Source organism: Lactuca sativa, chromosome 3 (genome assembly GCF_002870075.4).
Source record: "Lactuca sativa cultivar Salinas chromosome 3, Lsat_Salinas_v11, whole genome shotgun sequence".
NCBI classification, from domain to species: domain Eukaryota; kingdom Viridiplantae; phylum Streptophyta; class Magnoliopsida; order Asterales; family Asteraceae; genus Lactuca; species Lactuca sativa.
Genome location: NC_056625.2, coordinates 8,340,064 through 8,352,203, shown reverse-complemented (window position 1 = coordinate 8,352,203; position 12,140 = coordinate 8,340,064). Strand labels below are relative to the sequence as shown.

General features: G+C 35.0%; 1 protein-coding gene across 1 annotated transcript; it reads left to right on the top strand.

Moving 5' to 3' along the window:
* Nucleotides 1-222: 222 nt before the first annotated feature.
* LOC128132716 (uncharacterized) lies at nt 223-9,295 on the top strand. The gene is made up of 4 exons (XM_052769632.1): nt 223-360; nt 607-817; nt 9,056-9,145; nt 9,207-9,295. Exons 1-4 carry the CDS (start codon nt 223-225, stop codon nt 9,293-9,295), a joined length of 528 nt encoding a protein of 175 aa, XP_052625592.1.
* Nucleotides 9,296-12,140: the final 2,845 nt, after the last annotated feature.

Genomic DNA, 12,140 nt, shown 5'->3' with positions numbered 1-12,140 from the left:
TTTCATATCTTTGGATGTAGATGCTTCGTAATCAACAATAGAGATCAACTCGACAAGTTTGCACCAAAGTCTGACGAAGGTATCTTCCTTGGTTATTCCACTAACAAGGTTGCATATCGAGTGCTCATCAGAAGAACAAGGTTGATCATTGAAAGCTTTGATGTGAAATTTGATGACTCTAACATCCGCATTGCACCTCCGTCCACCGAAACTACTACAATCATGGAAAGTGACATTCCAGCCACCTCCGGACCTCTGAATCTAGTTGAAATCAACTATGATGATTTGTTTGATCCCATTGAAACAGCGAAACTATCCGAAGTCCTAGTGTCACCCACAGCTCAACAACAACATGCCGATGTATCTGGACCTTCTCTATCTGAAGTAGTATCGCTCAATACTTCTACCTCTCCGGTTGAGGGGGAAAGCTCTACTCCGGATATTGTTGCAACCGTTGAGGTTCCAGTACCTGATGCTGCTTACATTCCTGCCCAAAGTGAAGCTTCTCCATCAAACGAACCTTCGGAGGACTCAGATGACGAACTCATAGATAATATTGACACTAGATCTGATCCTAGAATTGTCACTCTTTCATCTGCATTTCAGGGGGAACCTTCTCAGGTTCCAGAGGAACACCCATCCGCAATCCAAGGGGAACCTCAACCTCTGCCGATTCCTCAAGGAAATTATGCTCCAATAGATCAAGATGTTTCAGCAGGATGCTCTCAAATCCAGGGGGAATTGCAATCCCCAACCGCAGATTCCTCTGACATCCAACATATTTCTTCTACCGCAGCTGCTGATCATCTGATGCCAGGTATTCATGTATGGACAAGAGACCACCCACCAGGTCAAATTATTGGCAACCCATCCGCATGTATCCAGACTCGGTCTTCCAAGGACTTATCTGATCACTGCCATTATGCAGCATTTATGTCTTCGGTTGAACCTAGAACGATCAAAGAAGCATTGCTTGAACCAGACTGGATAGCTGCAATGCAAGAAGAATTAGAAAATTTTGAAAGAAATAAAGTATGGCAACTTGTTCCTCTTCCACAAGGTCATACTATTGTTGGTACAAGATGGGTTTCAAGAACAAGCTAGACGAATCTGGCGCAATCATCAGAAACAAGGCAAGACTTGTTGCCAAGGGCTACAGTCAACTAGAAGGAATTGACTACGATGAAACGTATGCTCCGGTAGCACGCATGGAAACCATCCGGATATTTCTAGCATACGCATCCCACAAAAATGTCAAGGTACACCAAATGGACGTTAAGAGTGCTTTCCTCAATGGTGAACTAAAAGAAGAGGTTTATCTTCAGCAACCTCCAGGATTTGAAAATGTTGAATTTCCAGACCACTGCTATAAGCTTGAAAAAGCAGTCTATGGCCTGAAACAAGCTCCAAGGGCTTGGTATGAGACACTCTCTGATTTTCTTGTCTCATACGGGTACAAAAGATGAGTGATTGATCCCACATTATTCAGAAAAGCAAATGGTGACCACCTTATGATGCTACAAATATATGTGGATGATATCATTTTCGGGTCTACTGATCAAGGTATGGTAGATGAATTTGCTCATGACCAACAAATTCAAAATGTGCATGAATTGAGAGATCAACTTCTTTCTAGGTCTTCAAGTTAAACAAATTTAGCAAGGAATTTTCATTCATCAAGAAAAATACACCACAGAACTTCTGAAGAAATATTCAATGGACAACTGCTCTTCCGCTAAGGTCCCTATGGCCTTCGGTTAGAAGATCTCTGTTGATCCCTCTGGTGAATCTGTGGATCATAAGACTTATAGAGGTATCATCGGTTCGCTGATGTACCTCACCGCAAGCAGACCTGACATTGTCTTCGCAACTGGTGTATGTGCAAGATACCAGGCTGATCCAAAAGTGTCTCACATGACCGCAGCCAAACAAATTCTTAGGTATCTTAAAGGAAGAAAATCTATGGGTTTATGGTATCCTGCAGGCAATGACTTCAGTCTTCAAGCCTTCATCGATGCGGATCATGCAGGTTGTAAGCTCGATAGAAGAAGTACTTTAGGTAGATGCCAACTTCTAGCAGGAAGACTTGTAAGCTGGTCTTCAAGAAAACAAATGTGTGTATCTCTTTCTACCGCAGAAGCAGAATATGTGGCTGATATGTGCATAATTAGTTCATATTAAGTATACATTTTTATTCATTTATTAACTTAATTATCACATATTATGGACAAAAGGTACTTAAAAGTGTTAAATTATGTTTTTCAGTCCAAAGATGAAGCTCGGAAGCGAAAGGAAGCGGGAGAAATAGTTAGAAGATTGAGAATGGAATAAAGAAGAAAAACACTGAAAAAGGCACCTACTCGGCGAGTCAGATCGTCTACTCGGCGAGTCCAATCGAAGAATCGAGAAGATAATGACTCGGGATCCCAGAGAGTTATCGCAATACGGGGAATGTGAGAGGGACTTGACGAGTCACCACTTGACTCGACGAGTCGATTCGTATATTTAAAGATAATTCCACAGATCGATTGGAGGATTCGACTTCTAACCTAATTTAGTCGACAATTAACTTCTGTTAAGCCGTTTTGAGGGTCTAGAAGGCGGCCGGAAGGCCGTTAAGCTAACGGGAGCGGAGATCGGAAGGATTGGAGAGTGGATACATGTCGGTTATCATATGGATTGTTAACGTGACCATGTTTAGCATTCCATTGTGGTACTTTTCGGTATTAAGTTTCTGATTTAAGTGTAAAAACCTTTTACTTTGTGTTTATGATTGAATGAAGCTTTGATTATTAGACTAATTGCTATATTAAATAGTTTATTTGTGTTTAATTTATCTTGCCAAGCTTGTTTAAAGATCCTCATGTGTTAATGATGATTATTTTCTGTTAATTGTTAAGTGAATTGAGTTGCTTGAACATCTGCTCGATTGCTTATCTCTTATGATTTTTGATGACCATTGAGATTATAAGACTAGAAATAACGAATGTGAAACTAGAATTAATTTGAGAATAAGTAAGTTAATGTGTGAGCCTTGTTTGATGACCATCAACAAGAGGTTAATTAAATGTCTACATTGATTAACTATATTTACAAGTCTTGCCTGATACGAACTGAACACTAGGAAGCATGTTAGTTTAATCAACTGATCACTGTTTGAATTGACTTGTTTGCTAAAGGATTAGTTATAGTGAACATGAATCTAATCATTTTAGGAATCGGTGAACATGAATAAATGAATTTGTGTATGCAATTGTCTATGTTTTTAAGGTGTAATTTGTTTAAACCAAAGTACCTGAAGAGATTTGCTTTCCTGTTAGTTTATCGAGAGTTGTTAATTAATTGTTAGTTTGAGATTTATTAAACTATTTCTTGATTCTTTTCGTGTGACCTGTAACCTATAATCAAATATGTTAAATTAATCCACCGTTCCCTGTGATCGACACCCGACTTACCTAAGCTATACTGTAATCTGACTAGGTACACTGACTATAAGTGCATAGATAGTCTAAGTTTGTTAGGTTATAAATATTAAAATTAGTGGGTACTTTTGTGCACATAAAGTTTTTGGCGCCGTTGCCGGGGAACGACTATCAATTAATTTAGTTTATTTGATTATTCGTTATTTGTTTTTATTTTTTTTATTTTTATTTTATTTTCGTTGATATTATGTCACTTGTCGGGAAGATTTTTGTTGCTATGTGCAGGAATTCGTGATCATACACATTGTTTGGTTTTACTTTTTGCATGGGTTTTGAGATTGCAAGCGATTAGGGAATTCTTGACTTGTTTAGTCTATTACTTTGTTGATTTTTCCAACTCAATCTATGAGAAGTAGTATAGCAAGGCGTGTCGTGGTGGTTAAGTGGAAGACCGAGCTCTTGCTGTTCTTTTTCACAAACTACCTCTTGCATGCAAGGGATTTAATCAACAATTGTAGCTTGATTTCGACGAAGACGAGTGATTATGATATCCTTTTTTTGTTATTTTGTTTTTTTAGTTATTTTAGTGAGTTTTTATTTTTATTTTTAGTTTGTTTAAATTTTGTTTTCCATGTTGATGCTCTTGATGTTTCAGATCTTTGCAAAACTTTTACCCTTCAGATGCTTTCAGAATTGAATTAGGAGTACTAGCTTCAAATGGGTTTAGAGTCAGGGAATCAAAGTGAGAAAGAGAGTCAAGAAAGGAAGAGCGTTAGAGTTAAACTATTGAGTCCGGTCCTTAGAGATGTTGGCAAGGGAGTCTAGAAGTGAACAGAAAGTATAGAGAGTTTATTGGAAGCTAGATCAGATGCAGAATTCTATAATTTTCATTCAGTGACCAACTCGTCGAGTGTACTAAACTGACTCGACGAGTCGCCCTTAATTCTCATAAATCCGAAGATTTCCCGAAGTAACTCGACGAGTCTGGTATATACTCGACGAGTCGTTTGGTTTCATGTCGAAGGGGCTGCTGATTTGATGCTAATTAGAGTACCACTTGACTATTTATCTTTTCCGTAATCATTCCTGGAGATCTTACACTGTTTTCCGCGTATTTGGAGCGACCCACACGAGTTTTGACACCCAAGGCATGGATGAGATGTTACCATGTCTAAAGTTAATTGAAGTTGGAACTAAAATGGAAGTGATCAGCCTATCGACTGCTATCCCAGGGGAGTTTGTTCCAATTCCCTCTTTAGTTTATTTTTATGTTTATATTAGGCATAATATGCAATGAGGGCATTGCATCAAATAAGTGTGGGGTAGGGGGTTGGTTACATAATAGAAAATCTAGAGTCTTAATTTAGGATAATTTTAAAATTTTGCATACCAAAAGTATTACTTAGGATTTTATTTAGAAAATTTTGGTAAAAAAATTAGGATTCCATGTTAGAGTTGTGTTGATAATTGCATGATAACCCAAATGTTTAGTTGAGTCTATATACGTTCTAGTGCATTTGTGGCTTCCTTATTTCAGTGAAATCATGAGACAAAAACACGATCTTGCTCAGCCCGAAGGATGTAATATGTTTAGCAGCCTAAACCTGAAATGTATCCAGGAAAATTTTTATCATTAGCCAATAAAGGTTGAGATTGAGCGCCCCTGCTTAAGCATGTAGGGTTTTGAGTGAAAAAAAAATGATAAGGTATACATGTGAAAAAAAAATACAAAAGAAATTGTATGAATTTTGGAGCAATTAAAGTGAAGATCAAAAGATCAAAATTCCAAGAAATCCAAAAAAATTGAAGATACCCGGAAATCGAACAATAAAGGTGGTGAATTCAAAGAGATCAAAGCAAATATCAAAGAAGAGATGAATTCAAAAGAGCTCCATAATGGTATCAAAAAGTTGTAATTCTAGATTATGTATGCTTGGGTGGCTCAATTAAAAACACCTTGAGGGTAAGAGGTTTTCTGCGGATGGATTCAGAGGGTTGCATAAAATGAGCATAGTTCGGGATGAGTGGGCAAGTGTTTATGAGGATTGTGAGTATTTGGAGTATGGGAGGTTTTTAGGAAAAATTTTAGACACAAATGTATGCGTTGCGGTCTTGGCATAATGGCTGGGTTAGATTGGAGTTGTTATATATGATTCTAATATGTTTAAAATTCAGTTTTGCTTGGGGGCAAGCAAAAGACAAGTGTGGGGTATTTTGATATGTGCATAATTAGTTCATATTAAGTATACATTTTTATTCATTTATTAACTTAATTATCGCATATTATGGACAAAAGGTACTTAAAAGTGTTAAATTATGTTTTTCAGTCCAAAGATGAAGCTCGGAAGCGAAAGGAAGCGGGAGAAACAGTTAGAAGATTGAGAATGGAATAAAGAAGAAAAACACTGAAAAAGGCACCTACTCGGCGAGTCAGATCGTCTACTCGGCGAGTCCAATCGAAGAATCGAGAAGATAATGACTCGGGATCCCAGAGAGTTATCGCAATACGGGGAATGTGAGAGGGACTCGACGAGTCACCACTTGACTCGACGAGTCGATTCGTATATTTAAAGATAATTCCACAGATCGATTGGAGGATTCGACTTCTAACCTAATTTAGTCGACAATTAACTTCTGTTAAGCCGTTTTGAGGGTCTAGAAGGCGGCCGGAAGGCCGTTAAGCTAACGGGAGCGGAGATCGGAAGGATTGGAGAGCGGATACATGTCGGTTATCATATGGATTGTTAACGTGACCATGTTTAGCATTCCATTGTGGTGCTTTTCGGTATTAAGTTTCTGATTTAGGTGTAAAAACCTTTTACTTTGTGTTTATGATTGAATGAAGCTTTGATTATTAGACTAATTGCTATATTAAATAGTTTATTTGTGTTTAATTTATCTTGCCAAACTTGTTTAAAGATCCTCATGTGTTAATGATGATTATTTTCTGTTAATTGTTAAGTGAATTGAGTTGCTTGAACATCTGCTCGATTGCTTGTCTCTTATGATTTTTGATGACTAAAAAGTAAGGTTTTCTCTCTCTCTCTCTCTCTCTCTCTCTATATATATATATATATATATATATATATATATATATATATATATATATATATATATATATACACACACACGGAAAAGTTTAATAGAGAACCACTATAAATGGTTCTTCAAGGAACCAAATATTTATTCAAGTTTTAGAGTTCATTTTTTATCGAAAAAATATCTAAATTCATAACTTCACATTGTGAATGCTAAAAAATAAATTATATATTTTCCGGATTCACCGTGTGAATCTAGATTCACATTGTGAATCTACACAGATTTACACTGTGAATTTAACGAAAAAATGAGTAAATTTTTTTTTATCAAATTTGACCTAATCGGAAAAAGATAAAAAAAAAAATTATGAATTTTTGTATTTTTAGTTTTTTTATTGATAAAAATCTTCTCTAAAAGTTGAAAAAAAAAAATTGGTTAATTGGTTCCATCGTTAATAATGATTTTCTATTGAACCTCATCTTCTCATAATTATTGTCATTTACATGCATTCTCACTAATTTTTATTCATTTTTGTTCTCACGCATTCTCATTCTTACAGAATACAACTCAATAAACATCTTGACAACATTTTGATAGAATGAGAATAATAATACAAAAATGTCTATAATAACCTTATAGACGATTTAATTGGTGAGAATGCATGATAATGACAATAGTTATCTAAGATTGAACGTATTCACATTATCAAACAACATATTCTTTCTCATTATTACAAAATAGCATTAACACAATATATATCAATTCACATTTGAATATAGCTCTCTCTCTCTCTCTCTCTCTCTTTATATATATATATATATATATATATATATATATATATATATATATATATATATATATATATATATATATATATATATATACACACTCAAAAACTAATAAATCAATAGTTGTTTTTGAATTCCTTCATATTGTGATTACTTGAAAAGAAAAATTATTTTTTTTCCTTTTTTTTTTTGCAAAGTAAGGTATGTTCGGATACTAGCTTTTAAGACTTTTGTTTTTTAATATAAAATATGAATCAAAAAAAGTTTTGTTTGGGAATACCAACTTAAATATTTTATTTTAAATAAAATGTTTCTGAAGTAAATTCATAGAACTTTTAAAATATTTTATCTTTTAGTTTTCATTTTATATGCCATTTTACCCTTTTTAAAAGTTTATGGCTACTTTTGTCTATGGGTAAGGAATTTGACCGAAAGTATTGAACTAAGTACCATGAGTCGGTATTGGTATCGAACCATACCATATGTCATTTATTGGTTTGGTATTTGGTTCCTCGTATTTCCACTTTTTTGTTCTCAGTGCTACCCGGTTGTTGTCTGCGGATTTGGATAAAAGTTACCAAACCATGCCATATTACAACCCTGATTACTCTTTCGTAAAAGCTTCAAATAAGCTAATTTTATTCTTGGGTCTTCTTCTTTGTCTTGGCTATATGTTAAGCTCACGAAGCTACTAATTTAGATAAGTATAACATGAATTATATAGCCCTAAACATAGGTACTTGAAAACTAAAATTTTCATACTAAGTATGTGCATAATTTTCCTCCTGTTTTACTTACTATTAAATACTCTAATAATAATTTTCCTATATTTTGAACACTCACAACTCTCTCATGTGAACACATATTAGTTTTTTTTATTTTTTTCATTTTCTTCCATGTCTTGGTTACATGTTAGAAATTAGTTTAACTTTTTTTCTTGCATTTTCTTTGGTTACATGTTATGCACAAGAATCAACCGATTTGGATAAATATAGCTTGAGTTACATACCCATAAATATAGGTACCTGAAAAATGGCACATACGCCCTATGAAATTTCTATGGTTGGCCCTTTTAGTCACTTAACTTTGTAAGTGGCTTTATGAGGGAAGAAACTATATTTTGTCGGGTCGATTACGTCATTATTTCATTTATGAAGGGGTCAGCCGGTCATATTTAGGCCACATGTTTTACTTAAACGACATATCGTGATAAATGTGTAGTTCGTCCATTGACATGTCATTAAATAATGCCACATAATAATTTGTTCACTCACTATTCATTACATAGCTTTACAGATATTAAACGAGACCTTTTTCCCTCGACTGTTCACCACTTCCATCTCTTTCGATAAACTCTTACTTGTTTTCGTCTCCTCAAACCTCAAACATGGATCCTGTATTCATCCAATTTGATGTGCACTTCCAAGGAGTTTTCGCCAAATACCCCATACGCTACACCGGTGGGATTACTTAGAGGTTGTCGGACATCGATTTTGCAGGCATAGACAAGAATGGGTGTTATGAGTTTATCGAAATGTTCACTGGAGAAAAGTGTGAGAAGCTCTATTACTACCAACCAAATATTGATTTTCCAAAAGGTTTGACCTTAATTACCAATGAGATCGATGGATTATGCCCATTTTATATCAATTTCTTATGAATGTGGTGTTATACTCCCTAAGTATGTAGACCATTTTGGTAATAGTAACATGTAGGAATGGTTGGATGAACACAAAGAAAAGGTTGTTGATAACATAGAGGAATAAGTTATTGATGGTGTGGGACTAATTAAGGAAGTTGATACAGGGCATTTGGATGAGGATGAGGATGAAGATGAGGATGAGGATGACCATGGAGCTGAGGATGAAGATGTTGATGACGATGAGGATGACCATGGCAGCCCTTATTTTTTTCAAAAAGGATAATGGGCCTGATGTTGACATGGGTAAAAATGCAGGTGTGGGTGAGCCTTTGGAAGAAGACATGGATAACAATGAAGATGTTTATCCTGAGTTGCCAAACATTTTCAATAAAAATCTACATTAGAAGGAGTAGGAACCTGTGTTAGGTATGAGGTTTGAGAGTCATAAACAATTGAAAGACGTGCTCTATAACTATGATGTTTCAAATGGTTACCAATTATGTTTTGTGAAAAATGATAGTAGACGGTTGCTAGCCAAATGTTGTGATGGAAAATTTACATTTAGGTTTTGGGGTTCATGGATGAGTGATGATAAGTCTTTCCAAATCAAGTCTCTTATTAGTGACCATAATTGGGCAAAGAATTTAAAATTCGGAACAATTGTCACTTATAAATGGATAGGTACCCACTTTACTTAAAAAAATGACAATCAAAAGATGGGTGTCAGATTTCTTACAGAGGAGGTGAAAACTACTTTTGGCGTTGATGTGAGTATGAGTTAGTGTAAGAGAGCCAAGAAGTATACATTGACTCTAGCTGAAGGCACCGTTGTAGAAAATTATGCTAGAATCTAGTTATATGGTAAGGAGATTAAAAGATCAAATATTGGATCCACTATTTAAATTTTTATGTGGATGCAATGCCTGATGGTAAGAACTACTCCAACAAGATTGACATATGCTTTGCTGCAGTCAAAGAGGGATGGAGGGGAGGGTGTAGAAGGATCATTAACTTGGAAAATTGTTTTTTGAAAAGTTTTTGCAAAGGTGAGATGTTTTGTGTTGTTGGTAGGGATGGTAACAATGGAATATTCTCAGTTAGTTGGGTGGTTGTATGTGTGGAAAACAAGGAGAATTGGAAATGGTTCATTGAAAATCTTTCAAAAGATTTGCAATGTTGGGATGATGGAAGTGGTTTGGTTTTAATTTATGATCAACAAAAAATATGTTTCATAAATATTAAACGTAGTATAATTAATATTTACATTTCAAACTTCGTTCCTTCTTTATATGAAGGGTTTGGTTGAGGCACTCAAAGAAGTATTCCCAACAGCAGAACATAGACAGTGTGCTAGGAATATTTATGCCAATTTTAGAAAGAAGTTTACTGGAGCCAAGTTTGAAAATTTGTTTTAGATTGCAAGCAAGGCAACAACTAAAGCACATTTTATCATAGTCATGCAATAGACTGAAAAATTAAATCTTGAAGCTGTTATGCATCTTATTGATAGAGATCCAAAGACTTGGTATTTAGCTTTTTTCAAAGTTCACAATTCATCTTGTGAGTCTGTGGAGAATGGCTTTTCAGAGAGCTTTAATAGTGTCATTTTGGATGCTAAGAAGAAACCTATTATCAACATGTTAGCGGACATTCGTATATATGTGAAGCAAAGGATGGTGAGTATGAAACTAACAGGTCAAGGATGGAATCATTACTCTGTTTGTCAAAATATCAGAACAATATTGAATATTCTCCAAACTGAGCAAAGGTTTCTACACTTATTTATTCATACATACCTTATCTCTCTCAACTCTAAATATTTGCATTACATTATGTAGGCATTGGCAGGTTGTGTCTTGTGGGGGTTGTTGGATTAGTGTCTAAGTCCATAACTATTTTGGTATGTACTTGACCCGATGGTGCGTGGTCCTTTTGGGTTGCCTTCACCAAAGCAACTTGATAGGATGAATTATGGAAAGAGAGGATTAATTATGATTTATTAATATATTGTGAGAATAATATATTAAAGGAGAAATCATATTGTTTAATATTAGTCAATAATTAATTAAGAATTATTTTTGTGGCTAAAAGAGATTAATTAAACTTAGGGGACTAGAGCTATCAATTGTGTGATAGTTGAATATTGGGCTAATGGACTCTATATTAGAGGAGTGGACGAATTCTATGGAGAAACCCATTAGAAATCACCCAAGACCTCTAACGAGGGAGTCCATGGGCTGCTTAGGGCCTAAGTAGTCAAATTAGGGTTTCCTTGTTAGATTACCCTAATAGCCTCATTATTTAAGGACCCCTAGGGCACCAAAAAACGTGGCTAAGAGTTTCCTTAGGGTTTCTAGACATTTTTTAGTGCATCTCCTCTTCTCCTTCTTCATCCTCTTGCTCTTGGTGTTTGTGAGCCATTAAAGGTGTGACATTTGTGACACTAAGCTTTCAGAAACCAATTACAAGGAGGAATTGAGATTGTTATTCCTACATAACAATCAAGGTAAGATCTAAACCCTAATTCATATGTTAATATTATTATTGTATGCTAGATCTAGGGTTTATGGCTTTGGATGATTATTGCATGTTTCTTAGACAAACTAGATCCAAAGCTTTAGGGTTTGCATGTACACCATAGGAATGTTGTAGTGCTCAAAACCCATTAGTGGTATCAGAGCCTAGGGTTGTTTGTTGATGAATTTGATGCATATATGATCGTTTATTGCCTGAAAATTGAATTTTTTCCTCTCTGCCTGACTGACTCGGCGAGTGAGTGGATGAACTCGGCGAGTCAGGTCGACTTAGCGAGTCCGGGGGACAGACAGAGGGAAACTCGGGATTTTATGCTCTTTTGCTGTGGGATAATTACCAAAACGATTTATTGATAAGAATTGGATTTTTATGATATTGGGTGATTATCCTTGTCAAAATAGTAGATAATTGCCAATTAATCAAATATTTGTTGCCTTATAAGATAATGTTTAATTATTTAAGTTATTTGGTGAATTATCTTGCAAGTAATTGGACTAGGTCAAAATTAGATAACCATAAATAATTGTTAACTATCGTATTTAAATTTTTGATCTAGAATATTCTTGATAATGTTTTGAAAAGTTTCAAAACTAGCCTTCAAGTTTTGGAATTTAAATTTTTGATTAAAAGTTTAATTTTGAAATATTTAAATCCTAAACCCTAATGTGTTGAAATGTTTCAAGACTTGCCCTCGAGTTTTGGAATTTAAAATTG